The sequence below is a fragment of the Peromyscus maniculatus genome, chromosome 15 (assembly GCF_049852395.1).
Source record: "Peromyscus maniculatus bairdii isolate BWxNUB_F1_BW_parent chromosome 15, HU_Pman_BW_mat_3.1, whole genome shotgun sequence".
Classification (NCBI taxonomy): domain Eukaryota; kingdom Metazoa; phylum Chordata; class Mammalia; order Rodentia; family Cricetidae; genus Peromyscus; species Peromyscus maniculatus.
In genome coordinates, this window is record NC_134866.1 from 1,037,037 (window position 1) to 1,061,951 (window position 24,915).

The following is a 24,915-nucleotide window of genomic DNA, read 5'->3' on the forward strand; positions in this document are numbered from 1 at the left end:
CCAGTTCTAGAGATATGACCTCTCTGGCCTCTGTAGGCAATATATACACACCTGGTACACAGATGTACATGCAGGTAAAATACCCATACACACAAAATAGAAATGAACAAATCTTTAAAAAAAAATCCTATGCAAATGTATTTAAATCACACAAAGGACAAAAAGCCACAGAGGAAAAGTGACTAGGAAGTTCCTCTAGGACCTAGACAAATGAAGACACTCAAGGACAGATATGTAACATTATCTGAACAGGTTAGATACTGTATATACAGCTCTTGGTTTAATAGTATTTTAACAATGTATCAAGCCAGTTCCACTGTAGCATTGTATGACACTCTGCCAACAAGAAACCCTATGTAACATTATGTGAAATTGTCTCCATTCTGGATTAACATTGTTGCAACACTATATTCTTGAAGACTCCAGTGTAACACTGTAACCACATGACTGGTGTTAACACTGTTGTAACACAGATCCCAGCGTAGCACATTGTATCCATAGTGTAGCACACTGTATCCATACAGACCCCAATGTAACGTTGTGACACTGTATCACACAGCCTCAATTCTAACTCTGCATCATTTCAGGCCCCAATGGAATCCTGTATCTCACAAACCGCAAAAGAACTGGCCCCTGGCCAGATACCACCCTGACTCCACCCATACTGCATACTGCCCATACTTCATAACACTGTCTACTCACCTCGATTTCCACTTGGTTTTGAAACTGGCACAGAGTAAGCCACAGGATTTTCAACCTTAAAAACAGCATTAAATAATTTTACAACATGGTTAAAAAGTAAGGCTACTAATTCTTATAGCTGAATGACTCCAAATTTTGCCCAGAGCCTCTAGGAGGTACTTTCTGGGCAGTGAACCTGGAAGGAGGGGAGCCTTCCAAAGTTGAAAGGTTAAAAAAATAAAATAAAATAAAAAGCAGTGTAAGTAATAAGATAATTTTATTAACTAGAGATTTCACTTTCCTGGTTAAATATTTGCTTTGGTCTTTGGTTATTCTAGAGAGCCATAATGCTTCATTTGCCCTCCTGCTTTGACAGCTTTGACTCAGGATGCCCAGCTCCCTATGTAGGCAGGGCAGACTTTTAGGTTTAAGTCATGTCCTGGCTTGTTCACCTAATTTCCGGGGTCCTGGATCTTCAGTGATATTGCCACTACTTGTTAGACTGAATGGAATTACCGAGTTACCTGGAGTTCCCATCCTGGAGGCCACATTCTCTTTATCTCCCTGGCAGTCAGTCACCCCCTAATTCTGAGCCAATCTTTTTCTGCCCCAACATGCCAGTTTGAGCATAGAACAAGACACCGGAACAGAGTTCCAAGTAATCCTCCCAGTCCACCCGTTCCTACCTCAGAAGTGGTGGTCTGACATCACCGCAGGGGCATTTCCCCAGCACATGACACAAATACCTTGAAAGGCTTGGGAGGGGCTGGTATCTGATTTCACTTCCTGTCTGAAGCCACTGAGGCTGTCTTGTCCCTGGCTGGCTCCTCCTCCCTGCACACAAATGGCAGCTCTAGTATTATGGATGGCTTTAACAGCCTGGTGTCCCAAGCTTGGCTGCTGCAGTTTTTATTTCTGTTATTCCATGGGGTTGATAATCACAGTACAACTGACTCCCTATGTCTGTCCTGGGAAGATTGGAATATCAACTCTAGAGGGCCTCCCCCACCTGGCACCATCTGAATCCCACTGCCTGGACAAAAGACCCCATCCCCAAACACCAGGTGCGGCCAGGTGGACAGTACCAGGTGTGCTAGGCGGGTAAGGGAAGGGCTCAGTTACCTTCCCGTGGGCGCTGGCGTTGAGGAACTTACGTCCCCAGAATCCAGGAGAGTTACATAGCCACTCGGGAACACTTAGCTTTTTCACAATGGGCCGACCCTAACTGCTGTTAAGAGTGGTTTCCACATTTGCAAAAGTAAGGAAAGCACAGGGAACCATCAGTGGCCTGTGCGTCCACAGAGTGAGAGGACAGACAGGAGGACACGGTGCCCAACTTACGCTCCGGGGCCTTGCCACGTCCATGTGATGGTGTCCTGGGAGTGAGAAAGCAGATGAGTCAAAAGTAGAGCCAGACCACAGGAGGGCCATCCTCGGCTAGCCCAGAAATTCACAGCTATTCTCCTCCCACATTAATACAGGCAGAGTAAAACAGCTTGTGCCCTGGGTTCCAGGGCCCTGAATCACCCAACTCAGAATGGAAACCTCACTCCCACAAATAGGCTGGCAGGCTACTCTATTCCTGGGTGTGCTGGCTCTCAGCAGAGGGCAGGGCCTTCCTCAGGAAAGCGACAGGAAACGGACTCTTCCGTGGTTCAGCGATACACGACAGAGCCATCTAATCTGCTGGTGTTAGTAACTGATGGTCCAGACGGCCTCCGTGACCCCATGCTCGGGCAGGCAGGCCCCTGTGTCCATGAGCTGCCTACATTGCTACCACTAGGTTGGGAGTGGAGAGGTTCCCTTCCATCTTGTCCTCTGCTGTCATGGTGACTGACGGCTGGAGACAGGGAGAGCTCACTGCGGCAAGCACCCCCACCTTACCATTTCCACCAGAAGCTTACTCCACTAAGAAATGCCATGTATGCTCCGTACCAACTCAGGGCCCCGGGGCTTACATTCATAGACCGGCCACTTCTAACTGCGGGAGCCATCAAGGCAGAAAACACCTGCTCCAAGAGTCACAGCAGAAGGGAGGCTCCAGCTGGCATTTGTGCAGCAGGCTGGTGCTGACACCTCCCCCCAGGGGTTGGGGGGTATTAAGGACTCTTGGGAGAAAGGCGCAGTGGCAAAACCCAGCAGAACCTGCTCTGAGGCCTCCCCTCCTCCCTCTTCTGAGCTGGGGTCCTTCCAGGTCACCCAGGAGCTCTGGGCCCAACTGCCCTGTCTTACCTTGTTTCTTTAAAACAATACTTCCAACTGGAGCAGAGGGAACACAACAAAGTTACCCGATTCCTTACCTACTGCTCTGTCTTCTAGAACGTAAGCAGCCCTGGATTTTAAAACTGCCCAGCGTAAGCCAGGCTCTGGGAGTTTCTGAGGACTGTCTGTGTGGGGTCTCACTGAATGCTGGAATGGAGCAGGGCACTGCTTCTGGGCCTGTGACAGGTGGAACTCTGTGTGCCAGTGCTGAGACTATTCTAGAACTGTCATGAATACACCAGGGAGCTAGCTGACACTTGGGACTCTACCTGCGAAGCCTGCTCCTCCCTCGCTGGGCTGAGGCTGTGGGATGGTGCCAACTGCTCTCTTAACTACTGTGCATGGACAAAGGACACAGACACGGCAATCCAGATACAACCAAAACACCAGCTCTCCTTCCTCCTGAACCCCCCTCACACACGTCCCAGGAGAACGTGACTTACCAGTTTGTTTGGGTAACGTAGCACCACAGGTTGGACAGGAACTCCAGGAATGAATGCACCTACCAAGAAAAGTGCAGGGTCTCAATGCTGGCAACAGGAAGTGTGGGAAGCTGGGACCTAGCTGAGGTACTTTTGCTGACCTCAGTTAACTGAGCTTTTCTGTGCCAGCCTTCCAGGTCAGTGAAGACACTCTTTGGGGTCCTGGATTATTTCCTGTACCCCTGCATGTCCATGAAAAGAGGAGTTGCTGTGTATCAGCAACAATATGAACAGACATTGATGGGAGGTGAGGGTGTCCAGTGTGTCTATACCTCAGGCTCTCTTCTCCATAGGTCTACTGTCAACCTTGGTTTCTACTCACTGCCCATGACCTGTATCTGGGGTAGTCACTAAGCAGAATAAGGCACATCTGGTCTCACCGGGGAGAGAGCCCTGTTCCCCATGTATGACTAGCCTGAGCACTGGAGAATTATCACCTGAGAGGCCCCAGGACTGCCCTGCCAGTCTCCTCTACTATCTATATACTGGCTATGCATTCCTTGATGAGTTGACAAGCCCGGTTTATGAAGTTCTACTTTATTTAAAAAGGCTGTTTGAAGGCCCACACCTCTGAAAACAAAGGAGTCAGGAGCACCCAGACACTGAGGAACGGATACCCGAGGAAGCCACCATTGCTGGCTGAGGGGCCCTGTGTTCTTCTGGACCAGTGCAGTCTCACGGAAATCAGTGTTCCTCAGTGGCGTGTACCCATTCAGGGAGGGGAGGGTCCTAGAGGGAAGTTCTCTTGTTTCAGACACCTCTCTATTCTTTAGTTCAGGGCCGTGGTGATGGTCCTGGTTCAGGATTTCTGTGCACCCCTGGAAAAATTTGCACACAAAACCCTCCCATCTTGGAACCTGGGTGCATGGATACATCTGAATATGCATGGCCATGAAGGCAAGTACAACGTGAGAGAAACCGGTGCTGGGCTGCCATCAGGCACCGAAGCGGCACCTAGCAGCAGGGATACCACAGGAGATGATGGCTCTTCCCAGACTCCAGAACGCAGGAAGCAGTTCAGACCACACAGAGGTTTCATGTGTGCTGTGGAGTATGGGGCTGGACACGGGTCAAGTGCTGAGTAAGGATCTGGGGTATGAACCTTATCTGGACAGCACAGTTAGTCCTGGTTGGGAACTGTGGCATTCACCCCCCGCCCCATGTGTGTTGCCCTTGGGGAGGCTCTCCTCAGGCCCTCTTTGTATCTACATTCCTTCAACCTCACAGAGGCAGCATGGCTTCCCCTGTGAAGTGAGGCTGGCAGGCAGTCCTCTGGTCCTCTCTTCAAGGATAGGTAATCTCATCACTATGGAAGAGGAACGGTTCCCTATCATGGTTGAGATCCCCAACTCCCTCACAGTTCATTTATTCTCTGCCCATTGCCTTGGGGACATGGCCTGGTGTCACTACTGAGGTTTCAAAGAAAATGGTTGGGGGCCTGTATGGACCATACCCAGGGTGGGGAGTCCAGCTAGGGTGGGCCATGGACTTTCTCCTGCAGCTAGGCCTGTCCTGGTCACCACATGCTTCCTTAGCTGCTAAGCCTGTTTTAAAAAGAGCAACCCAGGACACATTGAGAGTAAGTTTCCTTTCTTGTGCTATATCTCTGCCTATCAAAGTTGCTGCCGCTATCTGTGTCAAAAAAGGGAGGGCTCAGCCATGTGTGCACATGAACAGAAAAAAAGGGCAGTCTTGGGAGGTAGAAGACTCTGAATTTACCATCCAGCACTAAAAAGAATGGAAAGACCATGAAGCTGGAAAACCTCAAAGACAGGGCAGTATGATGCAGCCCAGAGCAGAATATTGACAGTTGTACCTAGTCTAACCTAGTCTGTGGGAGATGGTGTACATACCCCATGCAAAGAGAATTTATGAGTCCCACCTACCTCTTAATGGCACTAACGGCTGTGACGGGATCAAGGGGTAAACCTGTTACACCTCCCAGGGTATACAAAACTTTAACCAGGCAGTCAGGTGTAGACTTTGTACCTCCATCGTCACAATTCTGCTAAAGCCAGGGGCTCTATCCCAATGCTGGGCTTGGGAGTACCATGAGAGGATGTCCAAGATGATGTGTCACTGTTCACACCCATGGAGAAAGAGCCCTGTTCTCATGTGGCTCTAAAACCAGCCTTCAAGGCTTTGCAACAGAAGAGCAAGCTACAGGCTGGAAGTCCTCTATAGTCAGTGGGATCTGCCAGGGCCCAGAGAGCAAGGAGATCTCAGCACATCAGGGCCTCACTGGTCAGGACCTCAGAGCTCAGGTAAACGTTATCACCTCATGATAGCCACTGCCTTCATGGTCTCCTCATCCTCCTGCAAACACTCCAGTTCTTGGCTCAAACACTGAGACTTTCCTGTGACTTCTAGGAATGCTTCTTAGAACTTGTCATAAGAGACAACAAAGACTTCCATTATCAACAGATGACATTACTTTAAAAGTCATGGCTGGTTTCCTCTTTTTGACACAGATAAAAACAAAACAAACAAAAAACTACATACCAGGTTTGAAGGTAATGAGGCAGGTCCTATTCGTGCATGTTCCTTCTGGAAAAATCATTATCTTAAAATGGGAAAAAGATAGCATTAAACCAAAGTTTAATCCAGAGTCCACAGGAGCCCCACTGCCAATGTGCTTTTTCTGTTACTGACATAACTTTAGACTATGGCTCCCAGAAAGAGGAGGGTCCTCATGGGGCCCCCCTCAGGACTGGGGGCATAGGAATAAAATGAAACACACTATAACCACAAAGTAATCAACAGTGCAGGATACCATGGTTCTCAGTCACACACACATCCCAGGACAGAACAGAGGCCACAGCAGTGCAGGACACCATGGTTCTCAGTCACACAAACATCCCAGGACAGAACAGGGGCCACAGCAGTGAAGGACACCATGGTTCTCAGTCACACACATCCCAGGACAGAACAGGGGCCACAGCAGTGAAGGACACCATGGTTCTCAGTCACACACATCCCAGGACAGAACAGGGGCCACAGCAGTGAAGGACACCATGGTTCTCAGTCACACAAACATCCCAGGACAGAACATGGGCCACAGCAGTGAAGGACACCATGGTTCTCAGTCACACACATCCCAGGACAGAACAGGGGCCACAGCAGTGCAGGACACCATGGTTCTCAGTCACACACATCCCAGGACAGAACAGGGGCCACAGCAGTACAGGACACCATGGTTCTCAGTCACACACATCCCAGGACAGAACAGGGGCCAAGAGTGGAGGCACTGATGAGGAGCCACACCATGAGGAACGGGGATGTTGGGAACAGGCTGGAAACTGTGCAGCCACTGGGCACAACCACAGAGTGAAGAAACTCCTGTCCCCTCAGACACGTCAATGTCAGCATATAACAAACTCCAACTCCCCATGATGGAAGGCACAGCTCAAAGAGCTTTAAAATCTGAGCCCTGATGGGAAGGTGATCCATTGAGGAGGCTGGGTGGGCTCAGTGGGCATGCCTGAAGAGCACAGGTAAGCTCCTTGGAGAAGAGGGAGCAACTGTGTGTGTGTGTGTGTGTGTGTGTGTGTGTGTGTGTGTATATGTATATGTGTGTCTCTGTGTGTGTATGCATATGTGTGTGTGTATGTATGTATGTATGTGTGTCTCTGTGTGTATGTGTGTATGTATGTATGTATGTATGTATGTATGTATGTATGTATGTATGTGTGTCTCTGTGTGTGTTTGGGGGTGGGGGGGATGAACACCTGCCACACCTTATAAGCCAGAAGCCTCCACAGAGGCTGCCTGTGGGCACAGGTGCCTAAACACCAGATCTGTAGTGCTTTTCAGTACCACAGACGGGATCCTGCAAAGCCTCCAGCCGCTACCTGTTGGCTCAAGTGGAGAGAAAAGAACTGAACCTGAGTGACACCAAGGCATCTCAGGCTGACGGGGCCACGGGCAAAGGCTAGTCTCATGGACACAGAGGTAGGAGCCAAAGAGCTTCAGTCTGGGATCTGGAACGGTTGAATTCCGCAGGCTCACAGTTAGCAGGCCATACCCAGGGCAAACAGCAAGGCACCACCACATACGACGACAAAAAGGACACTCCAGAGAGCCCGTTCTCACGCCCAGACACGGAAACCCAAAGTGCCCAACACCAAGCACACTCTTAGATGCACCCCCCCCCCCCTCCCAAAGACACACAGAACAATGTGAACTTCAGCACCGGAGATGGACATGGCAGGCTTTGTGGTTTCCTCTCTTTCCTCTCCCATTCTCAAAGTGCACAGTTTTGGAAGAGCCCATAAAAGCAGGATGGTTCTACCTGAGGCCACTTTCCATCCGACTGTGCCCGTCGCTTGATCTCCTCTACGGTTTTCCTCCGAGAGTCCTGGTCAGACCGGGACACGAACACGGGCCGGATGTACCGTATCAGAGCTGTGGGAATGGAGACAGGGTGTCAGCAACCACAGAGTTGGAACAGAGACCTCCCTGGGCCATGCCTGGAGGGTGAGGAACCTTCCAGTGAACCCCCACAACCCGTGTGCCCCGGAGGAGCAACACAGGACCATCAGCCAGGACACACAGGACAAAATGGTAACCTAACACTACCAAAACAGAGACAACCTGCTGTCACTCTGTTAGCAGAACAAGAGATTCAAGTACTCCTGGACCCCACTGTGGGCTGAACTTACATTCCTGAAAGTCAGGGATGAAGCCCTAACTCCTGGCATCTGGGAATGTGACTCTAATTGGGGATAAGATGTTTGCAGACAATCAAGTTTGGATGATATCACCCTAGCTAGGGTAGTCCTGATCAATGACCAATGTCCTTCTAAGGGAACAGAGGTAGGGGGAGAGAAGGCTGCATGACAAGGTGGGATGTGATGTGCCTGCAAGCCAGAGAGGACCGAGGACGGCCAGCTGCCACCCTCTGCTTGGTGGCCAGGGCCCTCCTCTTGGACTTCTAGCTTCCAGAATGGCAAGAACAAACTCTTGTTCTTACAGCGGCTTCTTTGCTGTAAGAACCCTAGAGATCACACACAGCTCAGGGGCAATCACTGCATCAGAGGGCAGTGCTCAACTGACCGAAATGTTGGGGACCACCAAAGTAAGATCATGAAAAGACAGGAAGGTGCTCAAAATACTCTGAAGAAATTTTAATAGGAACTACCCTCAGGTAAGTCCAGGTTCTGAGAAAAATAGAAACAGGGTCCAGGGGGACTACAGCTCATCTCCCCGGACCGTTTTAGCTGTAGGTTCTTTTTGTAAATCACTTTGAGACTTGAAAAGACTACTTCATGATTCTTTCTAGGAGGTTTTCCAAAAAGCATAGAAAACAATTAAAAAAAAAAAAGGAAGGAAGAAAAAAAGAGAAAATCCCTTTGATGCAGTAATAATATACTGTGTCTTCATAATTCATATGAAGAGCCAAATACCCAGGGGACACTGATCATTTCTTTCCAGGTCTTGAATCATTTAGCTGTTTTGTCATTTTGGCAATTAATTGTTTCATCCTTTTCTGTCAGCTTCCTGATGCTGCTAAAATGACTTAGAGTAAAAAGGCAGAGGAATGATAGAATCTGCTCAGGATGCTGTGAGGGTGACATCACAACCCTGACCTTGTCTGCTTTTCTGTAAAATGCCATCATCTTTCCTAGAGGCGCTGGGGTTCCCCTGGTCTTGCTGTCTAGCGTGTTTCACGGGGCTGAGTACAGAAGCTTTCTGTGTCGATGACGTCTAGGATAAGAAAACTGACTCGGATCATGGAAGATGCCTTCCCGTCCTTCAGTGAATCTGAGGATGGACACAGGGAGGCAAGAAGGGCTCCAAGGATGGGACAAGGTAACAGTGATCATCCGGGCACCCAGGACGTTATCTTTGAGGGTTCCTGGGTACACCTCCTTCCATCAGACAAATGATTCTGGACCTTGATGGACAAGGTGCTCCTAAAGGCAGGAAGGGAAAGTCCGAAGCCCCCTGCCAACAGTCCCATGTTGTACAAATGGTCGATATAACCATGCCAGAAGTTCCAGGTCTGTGATGTCATTCCCTTAGCATTTTACTTCCAAACATCACTTGACCAGTTCAGTGAATGAATGAGTACTGGCTGGTTGGTTTTTGTCAACCTGCACTAAGGTTGCCCTGTCCGAGGCAGGTGGTGATGGTGCCCACCTTTAATCCCAGCACTCAGGAAGCAGAAGCAGGTGGATTCGAGTTCAAGGACAACCTAGTCTATAGAATGAGTTCCAGGACAACCAGGACTACACAGAGAAACCCTGTCTTGGGAAAAAAATTGTTCTGAAGGGAATCTGTGGGGCATGTAGACATTTTCTTGATTAATGATTGATGTGTGAGGGCCCAGCACACTGTTGGAGTGATATACAACCCCTGGGCTGTATAAGAAAGCAGGCTGAGCAAACCATGGGGAGCAAGCCAGTAAGCATCACTCCTCCATGGCTTCTGCCTCCAGATTCCTGCCCTGCTGACTCCCCTCAGTGTTGCCTGGAGCGCAAGCTGAAATAAAGCCTTTCCTCCCCAGGTTCCTTTTGGTCATGGGGTTTTTATCACAGCAAAAAACCCCTAACCCTAACTAAGATAGACACATAAAGTTGACTCATAGACTGATAATGTAGACAGAAAAAGGTATGAGGTTGGTCACACTCCTGGTACTCACAGACCTAAAGATGAAAACACTTGTGGTATTTTCAACATTCTTCTCTTCAACAGAGTTAGGAGCTGTCCATCACAAGGCCCAAAGGAGGGGCTGGAAGTTGGGACAAGCCGTTGCCTACCTAAGCCTGTTCTGAGACAGGAACCAGAACATGTCCTGCATGCCCAGGACAGTACCTAATCTGGCACGTTCCCTTCAAAGGTAGCTGGGTAAGGAACCAACTGGGCTGAGCTACATTCGGAACCTAATCAATATTCCTCTCCCTCTAGAGACAGGGTCTTGATGCTCTAGCTAGGGTTCAAGTGATCCTCCTGCCTCAGCTTCCTGAATGCTGGGACTATAGACATACCTTGATAAGGAACATTTCTGATAAACTTGCCACTACCATTCACTTTGTGGACTATCTATAAATGACCAGGAAATGCACAAGCTCCAGGAAAAAACCTCTGTACACAGTGATAACATCTCTATAAAACCCAACAGCTTCCTGGTGCCTTGCCAGGGGCCACATGCAGTGACATTCAGGGCTTGTGACACCTTTCAGGGTTATCAAGGTGGGCTGCACACCTGCCAATTACGACCTCACTTAGCTTCCAAAAAATTCTTGGAATGCAACCCAACTTTCCAGGCACGTGGAGTATCATCCTTTATTTGTTATCAGGCTGATAAATCTACAGCTTATGATCCAAATAATTCAGCTTCCTTCCAGGAGCCTGGTCAAGAAGAGAGTGACCATGCTTGCTCAGTGTTCTTTCATAACCAAGGTCCTTGCACTGGCCAGCTCATTTCCGTCTACAGGATCTGTTGTACCATTCACAGGTGCAGGGCTACACACAGTCCCGCTTTCTGCCTTCCTGCTTGGCACCTCTGCAAGGTCCTGGCTATCTCAGTCAGGGGACTGAGACAAGTGTGACTCTCTCATCCAGCACTCTGTACCAACAGTAAACCACTAGCCGAGCCCCAACCTAGTCTCTTCACCTCCATATGAGCCAACTCTGTACCAGCATCCTGTGGATGAAGGGAATTCATGCAGGGTCCATAAACCTTGGAACACTTTGCTCAGGATACTGACCACAGTGTCGCCTGAACCCACGGTGAAGACTCATTCCTTGGAAGGGAATGACCGCACCTCTCAGGTCGGAAGCATGTGGGCTGTGGAGGCCATGTTTGCAGTGGGCTTAGTCTGAAAAGTCATAGGTGTGTGCTGAGGGGAGGGTTTGATCTGGGCTGGGGACCTTGCTGCCATCTGCCACCACACCTAGGTTCTAGCCTCCTTGATCACCTGCTTCCCCATGGCCAAGAGCCAGTTCCTTAATGTTTCCATATGCAATGCAATGGGGGGATGCCTGCTCACCGGCAAAGGGAGAAGAGGATGAAGTGAGGACAGAAAGGCCTTGTGCAGACATACCCCAACGTTCTAGTGCCCTGAGGCAGTTGTGACAAACATTCCTCATAACCTGGCTAAGTGTCAGCAGGCTGTTTCTATGCTTTAGCCTGGGAGAGACATCTGGGTCAGGGCCAGATCAGAAGGGTCAGTGCTGGACAGTCCAGGGTGATGGCTACGTCCTTGAGACCCCAAGATGTTGGAGGTCTTTCACAGAGCAGAAGTCTTATGTGTACAGAGAGACTGGGATGCCAGCTATACTGGCTAGTTTTATGACAACCTGACACAAGCCATTTGTGGAGAGGGAACCTCAACGAGAAAATGCCACCACCAGACTGGCCTCTGCACAAACCTATGGTGTATTTAATTAATGGCTGGTGTGGGAGGGCCCAATACATTTTAAGTGGGGTCACCCTCAGGCAGGCGATTCTGTGATGTAAAAAAAAAAAAAAAAAAAAATCAGGCTAAGCAAGGCATGAAGATCTAGCCAGTAAGCAGCACTCCTTCATGGTCTCTGTTTCAGTTCTCTGCCTTGACTTGAGTTCCTGTCCTGGCTTCCTTCAGCGATAGGTTGTGATGTTTAACTGTAAGCTGAAATAAAGCCTTTCCTCTCCAAGCTGCTTTTGGTCATAGTGTTTCATCACAGCCAGGACAACCTTAACTAAGACCCCAGGAGGCACCTGTTTTCAGATCACACTGCCAGGGCCCACAAGTCTGGGAGATACAAAACTATACCCTGTAGTATAGGTGAGCCTGCTGAGTGGCCATATTCATGAGACCCAGAGAGCCACAGAGGTACTCTAGAACACTGGCTCACAGGCAGAGTGCCCAGACACCTGAGCAAGGCTTCAGAACATAGAGTCTTTCTGCCAATCTGTGTCTCTTCTTCCTTGGGGATATTCATTCGCCATCATGTGGGTTCAGAGCCGTGGCTCTTCTATCACAGGTGTCAGGCTGAAATCAAGGACACCACAGCCACCACAGTACCCAGTAACCACCCCTTCACCCCCACACCCCCTCCGGAGCCCCACATCATATACTGAGATGCCTGGGAACCATGAAGAAAGCCAGTCAGGGTGTGAAAAGCAACTGGATGTCAATGCTGTGTTCTCTCCATGTCTTAACCCTAGATAGACCCCGTGAACATGGCCTTTTTCAGACAAAAAGTCTATGTAGATGACACTGTGGATCTTAAAACGAGGCTATCATGGATTATCTACTGGCATCGCTCTTAGCTAAGACATACACAGATTAGGGGCAGAGGAAAGATGGCCATGTGACCAGGCAGGCAGGACAGCCTCCTGTGGAGGCTCTGAAGAGATCCCCCTCACACACACTATGGCCTTGGACTGGTTCCTAGAATGAGACAGAAAGACCTTGTACTGCATCAAGGCACCCAGGATTTGTGACCCGATCAGTAGCTCCGAGACACTGTTGTTCCTGGTCTGTGGGAATCACTGGTCCTCAGGAGCAGGCTGCCCAGAAGCTCAAGAGACCCTGAACTGCTCTGTGACACAGGAAATGCATGCTTACAAGACAGACCTCGGACACGCATCTCTGCACTTGACGGTACTGGAGGACATGTAGGTGCTGATAAAAAAAAAATCCAGAAAAGCTCATGCTATTGGGGACACAAGGAAGAAAACAGAGCACAGCCAGGGCGTGTGGTGTGACGGCAGATAGCCTGAAGGGGCCTGTTGGTGGGTGGGGAGGTGTCTTACCCACTCCCAGGGTCTCACTCGCTCATTGCGGGTGTGTGTGCGTGTGCGTGTGTATGCGTGTATGTGTGTGTGTGTATGTATGTGTCTGTGTGTGTGTGTGTGTGTGTGTGCACGCAAGCATGTGTGAGTATGTATGTGTGCGTGTGTGTGTGTGTCTTCACCCATCCCTGAAGTCTTACCTGCTCTCAGGGGGTTCACCCACTTCCACAGTCTCACCCATTCCCAGGGGCTCATGCACTCTCAAGTGTTCACTCACTTCCCCAGATCGGGATGTCTCTGCTCTCTGCCTTCATCACAATGGAGGACATGGTCATAGTGACAGGGATGGCGTCGAAGTAGGAAGAATGTGGTGCCAGTGTGAGGATAGCAGCCTCGGCGGGCAGGGCCTGCCGCCCCTTCACAGCCACGCGGTGGAAGCCGCCCGCAAACCACATGGCGCGCATGATGGCCTTGAGCAGGAAGTCCACGACCCTGCGAGAGAGAGGCAACGTCAGGTTCCTGCCATGACGCAGGCATGGAGGGGGCCACGGGAAAAGAGACGCTGGGGCCTGGGCAACAGGGCAGGGCGCTGAAGGCTGCTTCAGCATTTCCCTGAGAGGAGGACTGGAGTGCTTGACTCCGGGGCACCCATAGCCAATGTCTCCCACTTCCTCTGACAGACAACTGAAGGGCTCTTTCCACCACACAGCATCCTGCAAGTGAACACAGCATTGACAGCAGATCACACAAGGTCAACGACACCCAGACTTTAGATATCAGCAGTCCATGTTAGCTCTCAGCCACGCATGAGTAGACAAGCCATCAAAGCATGTCAAACACCCATCAGAAGCTGCATGCTAATCAGTTGAGAGCAAGGGCAATGCCCTGTTGAGCCTGCTAGACCTCCTTTCCATAGGTCGCCCTGCCTTGGAGGCCAACCACATGAATCAGTAAGGTTCTGGAAGGACCTAGATGGACATGAATGTAGACGAAAGAAAACTGGCCTAAGCCATCCATCTTGGTTTCCTATGATGTCCTTTTTAAACACATGAGAACTCAGGCGCTCAACCCTGGTATCTTCCTTTCTATTCACCCTCAACAAACCTGTCACCATGCAGACACCTCTCAGGACACCCCTGCAGTGACATGTAGTATGGGAAGGCCTGAGTGGAGCCTGGTCCCCAGAGGAGGCTTGCTGCAGAATGCATCAGATCTCACTGGCTGTGGGCTAACCAGGTGACCAAAAACCACAGGGGGGAGAAAAAAAAAAAAGAGGCCAAAGCCCTGTTCCTTGATTTCCCCAAAGCGCTAACTCCCCTGGAGGCTCTGTGAGAGGAGCCCCAGCAGATCTAAGTAGTGGCCAATCACTGTTGGGTACAGAGCCCCTGGAGGAGTCACCTTGGAAAGACCTTTGCTTACTTGGAGAATCAGCAGTTGCTGTAGTTACCATGAGACACCGGGGAGCAGACTCAAGGTTCTATTTCTAGGGATGGTGTGACACATGGGTGTGTACTTCTCCACGTCAGCCGGACACTTATAGATGGACTCACAATAAAAGTGTACAGCAATAAAATGCACAGCAACTGATAAGGAAGTGGCTGCCGAGGATGGGGAAGGGAAGCTGTGGGAAGGCTTCCCTGGAACAGGAGCTGGTCCTGGGAAGGCAAGGGGACGAGGGGAGAAAGTCAGCACCATCAACCCGGACCTGCTGACAGCAGTGCCCTTCTGCCCTCACGGGGAAAGATGAGACAGCGGGCGGGGGGAGCATGGGGAGGGGCTGGGTAAAGAGCTGAGCCCAATAAATGGCTTCCCCACAAGCTTACGCTCAGGGCTCGGTGCCCAGGCTGATGGTGTGTGAATGGAGGCAGACCTTGTGGGCCCAGTGAAGGTGAAGACCCTCACCCTGCTGGTACTGTCACAGAGGCAAGGAGGACAGTGAGCTCTGGGCAAGGTCGGAGGTCAAGTAAAGGCCCAGAAAGAAAGCTACAGGAACATGAAGAAGGGGGTGGAACATGAGCTAAAGCTGTTCAGTGCTGATGAAGAGAAGATTCTGAGGAGAAACAATTTGCCTCCACACACAGGTGCATGAGCCCCAAGACAGTAGACCCGCACCCTCCAGGGGAACATGCACGCTATGCTTCAGCCAGCCAGAAAGCCAGGGAGAACAAGCTGTTTGTCAGTGGTTAATCAAGTCTGAGTTCCTCTTGCAAATCCTCTTTCTGGGAAGAGAACCTGACACTCCAGAAAGTCTTCAAACAAAAACAACAACAACAACAACAACAACAAAAACCAGACAGGGGATGATCTGGATGCACCAGAAGGCAAGCACTACCCCACAGTGTGGTCTGGGCTTGGAGAACTGAGGTTGAATTGGAGGTTTTGACATTCTTTCTGCCACAGGAAAGAAAAAGAGATTTTGAAACTGCAAGAGAAAAACAAAACAAAACAAAAACCAAAGGCTACCGTCCACATGCAAAGCAAAGCACGTGTGTAATTTAAAAAACTGTAAATCATAGGATGTGGTTGTGCTTCTGCTGACAGAGGAAATCATATTTATACCCAGGATGTGGTGACTCTTCTCTGAGGGTGGGGGTAAGATACTCAGTCCTCCACTCTCATGGTTAACCTATCAACCCAGGAACTGAGTCCAGAGGTGCTCTCAGGAACAAGCCCTTCTCAAGCTGCCTTTTGGCTGAGGACCAGCAGCTGGAGGACCTGACTGCTCCCTGCCTGGCCAACCCTGGACCTGCTCTGGTGGATAAAAGAACCAGTGTAGGGGTCAGTACTACCAAGAGGCAGCAGTATGATTTTTATGACACTGTACTTTGAAAGTCACTTACAATAAGCGTCTCTTGCAAAACTGTGTCATTCACCGAAAGCCTGAGCTTTTTAAGAATGTCTGAATGCAACCAACTTCTCCCAGAAAAAAAAAGTCGTCTTTAACATCAATCTGTTCACAACAGCTTTGCTGTGCAGACGTAACGTGGTCTGAGTCTCAATGAATCTGCTGCTGCAACTCAGAACTTCGACGACTCTGCAGCCAGCTATTTTAAACCCCACTTTTTCCTAATTCTGTGCCACTCAGTCAGGAGAACCCATGAGGACCCAGGGCCACAATCCAGAGTTCGAACAGATACTGAATGGAGATGTCTAGGGCTTCATGAGGCATAACACGATACATGCAGGTCCAGTTTACACGTGTATACTGTACATATGACACTCTCAACATATATACACACGTTCATCTACATAGACTCCAACCTATACATAGAATCATACAATCTCATCTGTGTATACATATATGTGCGCATGCACACTCCTATACATATACTCACCAACATGCACATACATGCACACTCCAACACAGGTATGCACCCTACACATATGCACATTTCAACATGTGCATACTTGCATGCTCTTATCTACACATACATGTATAGTACAACAGGCACATTCATATATGTTCACACTCCAACACACATACCTACACACACATACTCCAACACCTACACGCATATCCTCATCTTCACACACGTGTACTCCAACAGGTGCACACACACATACCACACACATACTTTCACCTGTGTACACGCATATATACACACACACACACACACACACACACACACACACACACACACACGCACACCAAACATAATGCAGTACCTATACATATATCCACAGTCTAATCTAATGCATACTCCAACAGGCACACACATGCATATTCTCACATGTGTACGTTCAAGTATGTACATCCTTCATACACACACACTCACATACATACATGCACATGCACCATTATACACATATATACCCAGGCATAAACACATTCTTCTGTCTCACACAGAATGACATGTACCCTGAGCTGACAAAGATGTACAAAGCTCGAGGGAACCTGTGGCCATAAGAAATCTCAGCCTCTCACTCACTGCACGTGAAACAGACTGGCATCACATTGGTGCAGTGAAGGAAGATGCTGTGAACAGACCCTGTGACTGGGAACCACAGGGACAGAGCCACTGGACAGTGTGCTGGGGCCCTTTGTAGCTTGCTGAAGCCCATTGAGTGCCCACAGGAGAGTCCCCAGGAAGCACGGAGGCCAGGAACACAGCCCAAGACACCCACTTTGAAGACGGTCCTGCTGCTCAGACTCTGAGCTGGGGTAGGGAAGAAAGAAAGGGGTGACCAGGCCCGTGTGATGCCAGGCAGGCAGCATGTAGAGCCACCTTGTCACCAAGAGCTGACGCCTGTCACCCAGTACCTTTAAATCCACCCGAGTCTGCTTCCCAGCAGAAAGATCAAAGTCAGGACCTGGTTTGGCCTAGATTTGATGTGTTTGGTTTTGTCTCATACTAGATTCATAAGTTATGTTTTTTTTTTTTTTACCCTTTTAACGGATGTCACAGTAAAGCATGCTGTTCAAAGAGGATTAGGATTAGAAAATCTCAGACAAATGAAGAGCTGAGAGTAAGCAACAACTTCACAAATGACCAGCCTCACTTAACACCCACATGGGGTGGTGATCACCATCATCTGATGACCAGCCTCACTCAATGCCCACACCGGGTGCTCACCATCATCTGATGACCAGCCTCACTCAACACCCGCACGGGGTGGTGCTCACCATCATCTGATGACCAGCCTCACTCAATGTCCACACCGGGTGCTCACCATCATCTGATGACCAGCCTCACTCAATGCCCACACCGGGTGCTCACCATCATCTGATAGTGATCTGACACTCAGAGGATTGAAGTCTAGAAAATGAGATCCCCTTTTGCCTCTCTCCTGAACAAACATCCGGTGCATCGGGCCCTCACAAGAAAAGAAAGGCTGGGAGGTTTGGGTGAACACTCAGCTCACAAAGCAGTGACTTTTAGGCTTTGGGGCCATACAGCCCCCACAACTCAGCTCCCTGTGAACGTAGCCCCGGGGGTGGCCATGTTCCAGGAAAAGGTTATTTGCACAGCAGCCGATCTGGTGGTCTGTAAGTCTTTCTGCCTGCCTCTCCAGCAATGATTTGTTTGCCTTTCTGAGCTGGTGAAGGGGCCTCTAGATACAACAGCAGAGCATTCTTAGAGCGTTGGCTAAGGCACCTGTGACAGGTGGAAAGACACACACACACACACACACACACACACACACACACACACACACACACACACACACCACTTAGTGTAAGCATCTTTGACAATGAGATGTGGTTTAACGGTGAGCGCCCAGTTTGACTCTGTTCCCAACACTTCTATCTTCAGACAGCCGAGGTTCGTTCATATCTAACACTTAAAGGAAAGGGCCAGTTTGTATCTAAGAGAGACCCAGCCTGTAGTGACAGTGTCTAACACTCAGGAGGCCTGGACTGGCCCAGGGTTCCCACGAGGGCAGGACTGTCTGGCTCCAGCCTACTGTTAGCCAGAGCTTCGGCTTTGTCAAGTTTGGTAAGAAAGTGAGATTTGGTTTCAAATCACTCGACTTAAGAAAGAGTGCAGGCTTGTCTACTTCCAGTGACCCCAGGTGGGCAAATGTGTCAACTGTGACCTGACCTGTCACTCAAAAGGTGTTCGCCCCCCCCTCCCCCCAGCCCAGCACCCACACTGTGAAGGGTGAGCAGGGACCCTGTCACTGTGGTGCTGGGCCAACTCAGCCCAAGAGCTGGTCACTAAGAGTACATTTCCCAATTCCCACCAGCAGACCCAGAGCTGGGTGAGGATGGCCTGGGAGCTCTGGTTTTAATCTTCAGGCCATCAAGAGACAGAACAGGTTCTGGAACACAGGAGGCCATGGTGGTGGGGTAATCTCTGTGCTCTGGGACATGGGTACGGCAGCCTCATGACCCGTAGAGCCCTGAGGATGAAGTCTAAAGATCAGAGAGAGACAGGCAGGGACATGCGAGATTCAAAGGAAGCAGCAGGAAGGTAGCACTGGTCCTTGGGGAACAGGTCCCAATAAAGCAGGCTTAGAAAGGAGAGACAGGTCCACATGGACTGAGCAGCAATACTGTGACAATGAACATCTCTCTCTCTCTCTCTCTCCCTCCCTCCCTCCCTCCCTCCCTCCCTCCCTCCCTCCCTCTCTCTCTCTCACACACACACACACACACACACACACACACACACACACCGTCAGCCAGAAGAGCTACTTACCTCCTCCATAAGGCCAGGGGCTGCTCTGGCTCCTTGTCAGGTGGTCCCAGGGAGGCCACAAGTGCAAAGGGCCAGGCCAGCAGCATCATGAAAGCAGCGAACAGGAGCCGGATGGGGAACAGCGTCAACGTCATGAAAGCCACCTGGGAAGACAGGTGTTGTTTTTTTTTAAGCACTCCTGTTTGAGAACATGTTGGAGTCTGCCTGCACCCTGGGGTCCTGCAGAGCCAGGTCACAGCTAGCCAACGCGCTGCCGTCACTGTGGCACCCATCCTCCCGCTCCTGACTAAAGACACTCAGGATGTCTTGGGAGCAGCACGGCAGAGCCTGATTGGCGCGTTCAGCTCTATTCTGACCTGACACCCCAAAGCTGGAGCCAAGCTTCCATGCCTTGCTCAACACATCATCATACCTTCCTACCTCTCCCTAAAATCATTAAGCTGGGGCTGGGGAAGATACGTCAGTCTGTAAAGTGCTTTCTGTGAAGAGCTGAGGACCTGAGTTCAACCCCAGAACACAAGTTAAAAAAAAAAAAAAAGCTAGGTGTGGCAGTACAAAAGTGAAATCATAACACTGGGGATTGCTAGGACGCTGGGGCTCACTGGCCAGCCAGCCTTGCCTACTTGGTGAGTTCCAGACCAGTTAAGAAACCCTGTCTCAAAACAAGGCAGATGGTGTCTAAGGAACCACATCTGAGGCTGACCTCTGGATTCGACATGCACATGTGCACACACACACAAATTGTTGACATGCACAGAGATAGTAGATGTAGTCCCAAACATTGGTGAGGCTGTGAGGGAGCTGAGTGGAGCCGCAAGACCAACCTTGGACAAGAGAACAGAGGAATCAGGGCAGCTCTCCAGCCAAGGCGAGGTTGGGCGGAAGGCCAGAGCCCAAGGGAGGCATGGCTCACTAACCAGTGCTCACCTCAGGGCAGCAGGAGGCTACAGGACCAGGTGGCTGCCTGTGGCTCCGAGTTTGGAAGACATGTGGGGGCAGTTCGGCTCCGTGGGGGCAGAAGCCAAATGCTGCGTTCATGGAAGGCATTTTCACAGCCTTAGAAATCAGGGTGGACTTGACACTGAGAATGAATTCACACACCTTTTAAAGGCCCAACAGTCAGTTGAGGCCTGAGGGCAGGACCTCCAACACTTAGTTCATTCACTGGGACAATGATTACATATGACATCTCATAGTGATGACCTTCCCTGTCCCACAGCAGCCTGTGTGGGCTGTCAGCAGATGTCTTTGGAGGTAACATCATCAACCACTTCCCTGCCTCTATTGGGACATAACACTTATTCTTGTGCAACACGATAAAGTGCTGTGGCCAGGGTTCCTCCGATGTCAGATTCTTGCTTGCAACGCTAGGGAGTAACGTGCTGAGGCTTGTGTTAGAGGTGCCAGGAGGCTACCTGTCCGTCAGGGCTAGTGTTAGAGGTGCCGGGAGGCTATCTGTCCGTCAGGGCTAGTGTTAGAGGTGCTGGGAGGCTACCTGTCCGTCAGGGGTAGTGTTAGGGGTGCTGGGAGGCTACCTGTCTGTCAGGGCTTATGTTAGGGGTGCTGGGCTTGCTGGTAACTGACCTGGATCAACTCTTCACTGACTTCAGGGGAGACACCTATAACCCCCACTGACCTGTGCTGTTTTAACTGCTGCTTCTCACTGCCACTTCTCTGGCTAGCTGGCTGCAGCTTCCAAGTCTCTCGGATCCCAACTTTGCAAACTCCGTTTTTCTCCCTAGGTTAATCTGGTTTACTCTCCACGAGGAGTTTTCCTAGAAGCCGTTAGCAGGCTTCCTAACAATGCCAAACTTGAGAGTTGAGAAGGGAGCCTCTGCAGCCTTGTTCAGCATGCAGGGTGGGTGTGAGCTAGGGAGGAAGCCCTTTGCATCGGTGTGCTGCATGGGAGAGGGGAACAGACAGCCCTCTGCAGCACTGCAGTGCAGTCTGGGGATGCATGAAGTTGGGGAGGCAGCTTGCTGTTGTACAGCGTATTGGGGAGGGTCCAGAGGCCTCAAGGATCAGGGCCAGCTTCCTCTGTACTCTGCCTCCAGCTTCACTCAGTGCTGGCTTTCCAGCTTTTGTCTGTATCCCAGGGAGCAGGGAACCTTCCCCCAGGTGAGCAGGGCAGGACTGAAGGGGCCTGCCACAGTCCTTCTAGAACCTACTGCTGTCGCTTCTGCCCACATCTCCTGACATCTCCACAGGCTATCGTCTTCACACAGACTTAGCCTAGCCACCAGTCCCTACTTCAGGAGGCCCACCCTGGTGCAAACTCGTCTGAACAGACTAGGGGACCACAGACACAGGAGAGGCCCATGTTTCTGAGCCACTACAAAGGAAGCAGGTAGCCAGGAGGCTATGACACCAGAGTAGCTGAATCTGGTGGTGGTGGCGGTGGTGTGGGGAGAAGCAAAGCTCTGGCAGCCCCGAGAATCATTCTTAGAAAACCAGGCCAGGCTGAAGAGCAACCGAGCGTCTGACGACTTTCCAGACACCCTGTGTGGGTGGACGCTGCCTGGGCAGGGCCTGACTCTTTACCAAAGCCTCGAGGCACCTTTTCTTGCTGTAGCTTATGAAATCAAGAGCTCTGTCCACATCAGGAGTATAGGGTGCTAGGCTAGGGAGCCGCTGGGAGGGAGAGAGGAGTCCACTCTCCACACCCAGGACGCCCAGTGCCACGCTGATGCCAACTTATAACATGTACGGGCAGGTCTCCAGAGCCCATTTTATCAAAACTACACGCAGTATGGCTGTCCACCTGAGGAACTGAGGTAGCACGTGGCAGATTGGATGCCCTGTCCAGGAACTGGACAGGGCAGAGCTGGCTGAGTATGAATGAGGGGAGAGACATGGAGTAAAGGATTCAGCTACGCTCCCAGATGACTACTCAAGGCTGCAACTCCATGAAAATTCCGTAGACACAGAGGTGTAGGGCCCCTGATGCTGGGACCCAGAGCCCCACTTCCTAAGTCCAGCTGTGGAGAGTGGAGACCCGACTTCACGCTAAGGAGCCACATCACTCTCAAAGGTGCCAGGCCAAACAGACTATGTGGTTATCTTGTCCGTGAGCCAGAAGTGAGTAACTGTACCACAGTTCAGTAAGGAATTACAGTGGCCTGGGGCTGTGTTAACCTCAGTTACCCTCTGAAGGTTGATATAGTCTAGATGAAATTGGTACACACACACAATCCATCACAGCATCACAGGAGACAGTCTGAACTACATTTTGAGGGCCTCAACAGCAGCCACTCCATATCAGTCCCATCAGCCCCAGTCTCTTTGTGTAAGGCTGGGTCTGGATAAGGACAGGAAGTGAGGACTGAACCCCAGTATCTACTGCAGCAAAACATGGGAGCAGTGAGAAGTGGCAGAACTCAGGAGCCCACAGGTCAGGACACAGCTTAGAAGCATCAATGAAGACCAAGGCCTGGGGCATGATGTACTCAAGGACATCTGTCTATAGCACACAGACACACACAGAACACACATTCACACACCCACTGGAAAAGAGGGATACAAACACACATGCACATATACCCCAGTATATACATGGACACATTCATATACATACTGAACACATACATATAAATATACATGTACAAACATATTCCAATTCATATACACACTGAACACATACACATTAGGTATATATGTATATATATATACCAATGCACACATACATATAGATATACATGTACAAACATATTCCAATTCATATACACACTGAACACATACACATTAGGTATATGTGTATATACATATACCAATGCACACAATGTGGACACATTCACATACACTGAATAAATATACACATAGATATTCATGTACACAATGATACACATATATACCAATATAGACAAACATTCAAACACTGAACACATATACACACAATGTGAACATATTCACACATACTGAACAAATATATATACACACAGATATTCATGTACACAATGATATACATATATACCAATATAGACAATATGGACAAACATTCAAACACTGAACACATATACACAGCACACATGTACACACACACAATGTGGACACTGAACAAATATATATACACATAGATATTCATGTACATAATGATACATATATATACCAATATAGTCAATGTAGACAAGCATTCAAACATTGAACACATATACACAGCACACATGTACACACACACAATGTGGACACGTTCATAGATACACTGAACACACACATTAACACATAGACATATATTTACATACAATGACCACACACTCACACATACACACTGAACACACACTCATGCATGGTCACACATGAACACACTGATACACACACATATATCAATACACATAACATGGATATACATTCTCTCACACACTGAACACATGGATACACAGACACACTTCACTCTCTCCATGACCCCTGGTAGATACCTCCAAACCAGCTCTTATATATGAAGCTGGTCACAGTTGGGACACTGAGACCTTGGGCACCCCTCCTGTGAGGACTGTCCTCCGTCCGGGAAGTCTCCTGTAAACGGGGGCCTGGACAAAGAAAGATAAGCAGGCTCTGGGGCCCACGTAGGAGGCAGTGTGGCCACCCAGAGACTCTCTGCGATCAGTGCTCTGGGGAGATAAAAGCTCAGGAACTCCCTGCCTCACCCAAGAGCAAGGACGCTGTGGGGAAGGTGTGCTCCGTAAGCCTACAGGGACTCGGGGTGGAGATGGGTGCCCCTGCCCTGGTCACGGAACTGTTCCCTGGGGTTTGAGCCTTCTACAGCTGCTGGCAAGATGGAGGAGAAAGTGAACCCAGAAGGACACATCTCTCCTCAAGAGGAGCCGGCCCTGCAGCACCTGAATATGAGACAGCGTCAGGCCGGCCACGATGCTTTGTCCTGGTGGCCAGGGCAGCCAACTGGGGATTCTTTTCTGTTTTTTTTTTTTTTTTTTTTCCCCGGTTTTCTGAGACAGGGTTTCTCTGTGTAACAGTCCTGGCTGTCCTGAACTCACTGTGTAGAGCAGGCTGGCCTCAAACTCACAGAGATCCACCTGCCTCTGCCTCCCTCCTGAATGCTGGGGTTAAAGGCGTGTGCCACCACCACCGCCCGGCGAGGATTCTTATTCTGTATGTAAATGGGGCCGTCCTGATGCACTGGCCTGTAACGCTGAGTGTGTCTAAGAATAAAGTGCTACAGCATGGAGTACCACCGCACGCAGCCACCCTGAGTCAGCCTGGCAGGGACAGCTGACACAGACAACTCTCCTCAAAGTACACGCCAACACCAGTGTGTTCACTGTAGGGGAAACTAACACGACTCCTGAGGACACCTGCAAACACACGACATCCTCCACATGGATGACGGTGGCATGGGTGCCGTGTACACACCCTCAGCTGCTCTCCTCTCAAAGAGTGTCTAACAGTCAGCAGGAAGAAGCAGAAAGCTACCTGGTGGGGTACAGTGCACCCCAAGCCAAGCCATCTCTGCAGGGCACCAAGTTAAGAATGGCAAAGTGAGTGTGGGATACTGGGATGTCAGATCTGAGGGGCTCCGTGGCCACTGGATTGCTGGAGGTTCTGGGAGTGATACAGATCGGGGCACCATGAATCAATAGGTCTGAGTGAAGTGGCCAAGTGGTGAACACAC

General features: G+C 50.0%; 1 protein-coding gene across 2 annotated transcripts in view; it reads right to left on the minus strand.

The window, feature by feature from the left end:
* The window catches only part of Lpcat1 (lysophosphatidylcholine acyltransferase 1), a 53,113-nt gene that overhangs the window by 12,575 nt on the left and 15,623 nt on the right, over positions 1-24,915 (minus strand). For both annotated transcript variants that reach the window (XM_006990001.4, XM_076551662.1), the window contains exons 2-8: positions 19,293-19,435; positions 13,427-13,641; positions 7,717-7,829; positions 5,928-5,988; positions 3,387-3,445; positions 2,023-2,057; positions 703-757 (exon numbers count right to left, since the gene is read on the minus strand). In XM_006990001.4, coding sequence (XP_006990063.2) covers positions 703-757; positions 2,023-2,057; positions 3,387-3,445; positions 5,928-5,988; positions 7,717-7,829; positions 13,427-13,641; positions 19,293-19,435 — 681 coding nt within the window. The remainder of the gene's footprint in view (positions 1-702; positions 758-2,022; positions 2,058-3,386; positions 3,446-5,927; positions 5,989-7,716; positions 7,830-13,426; positions 13,642-19,292; positions 19,436-24,915) is intronic.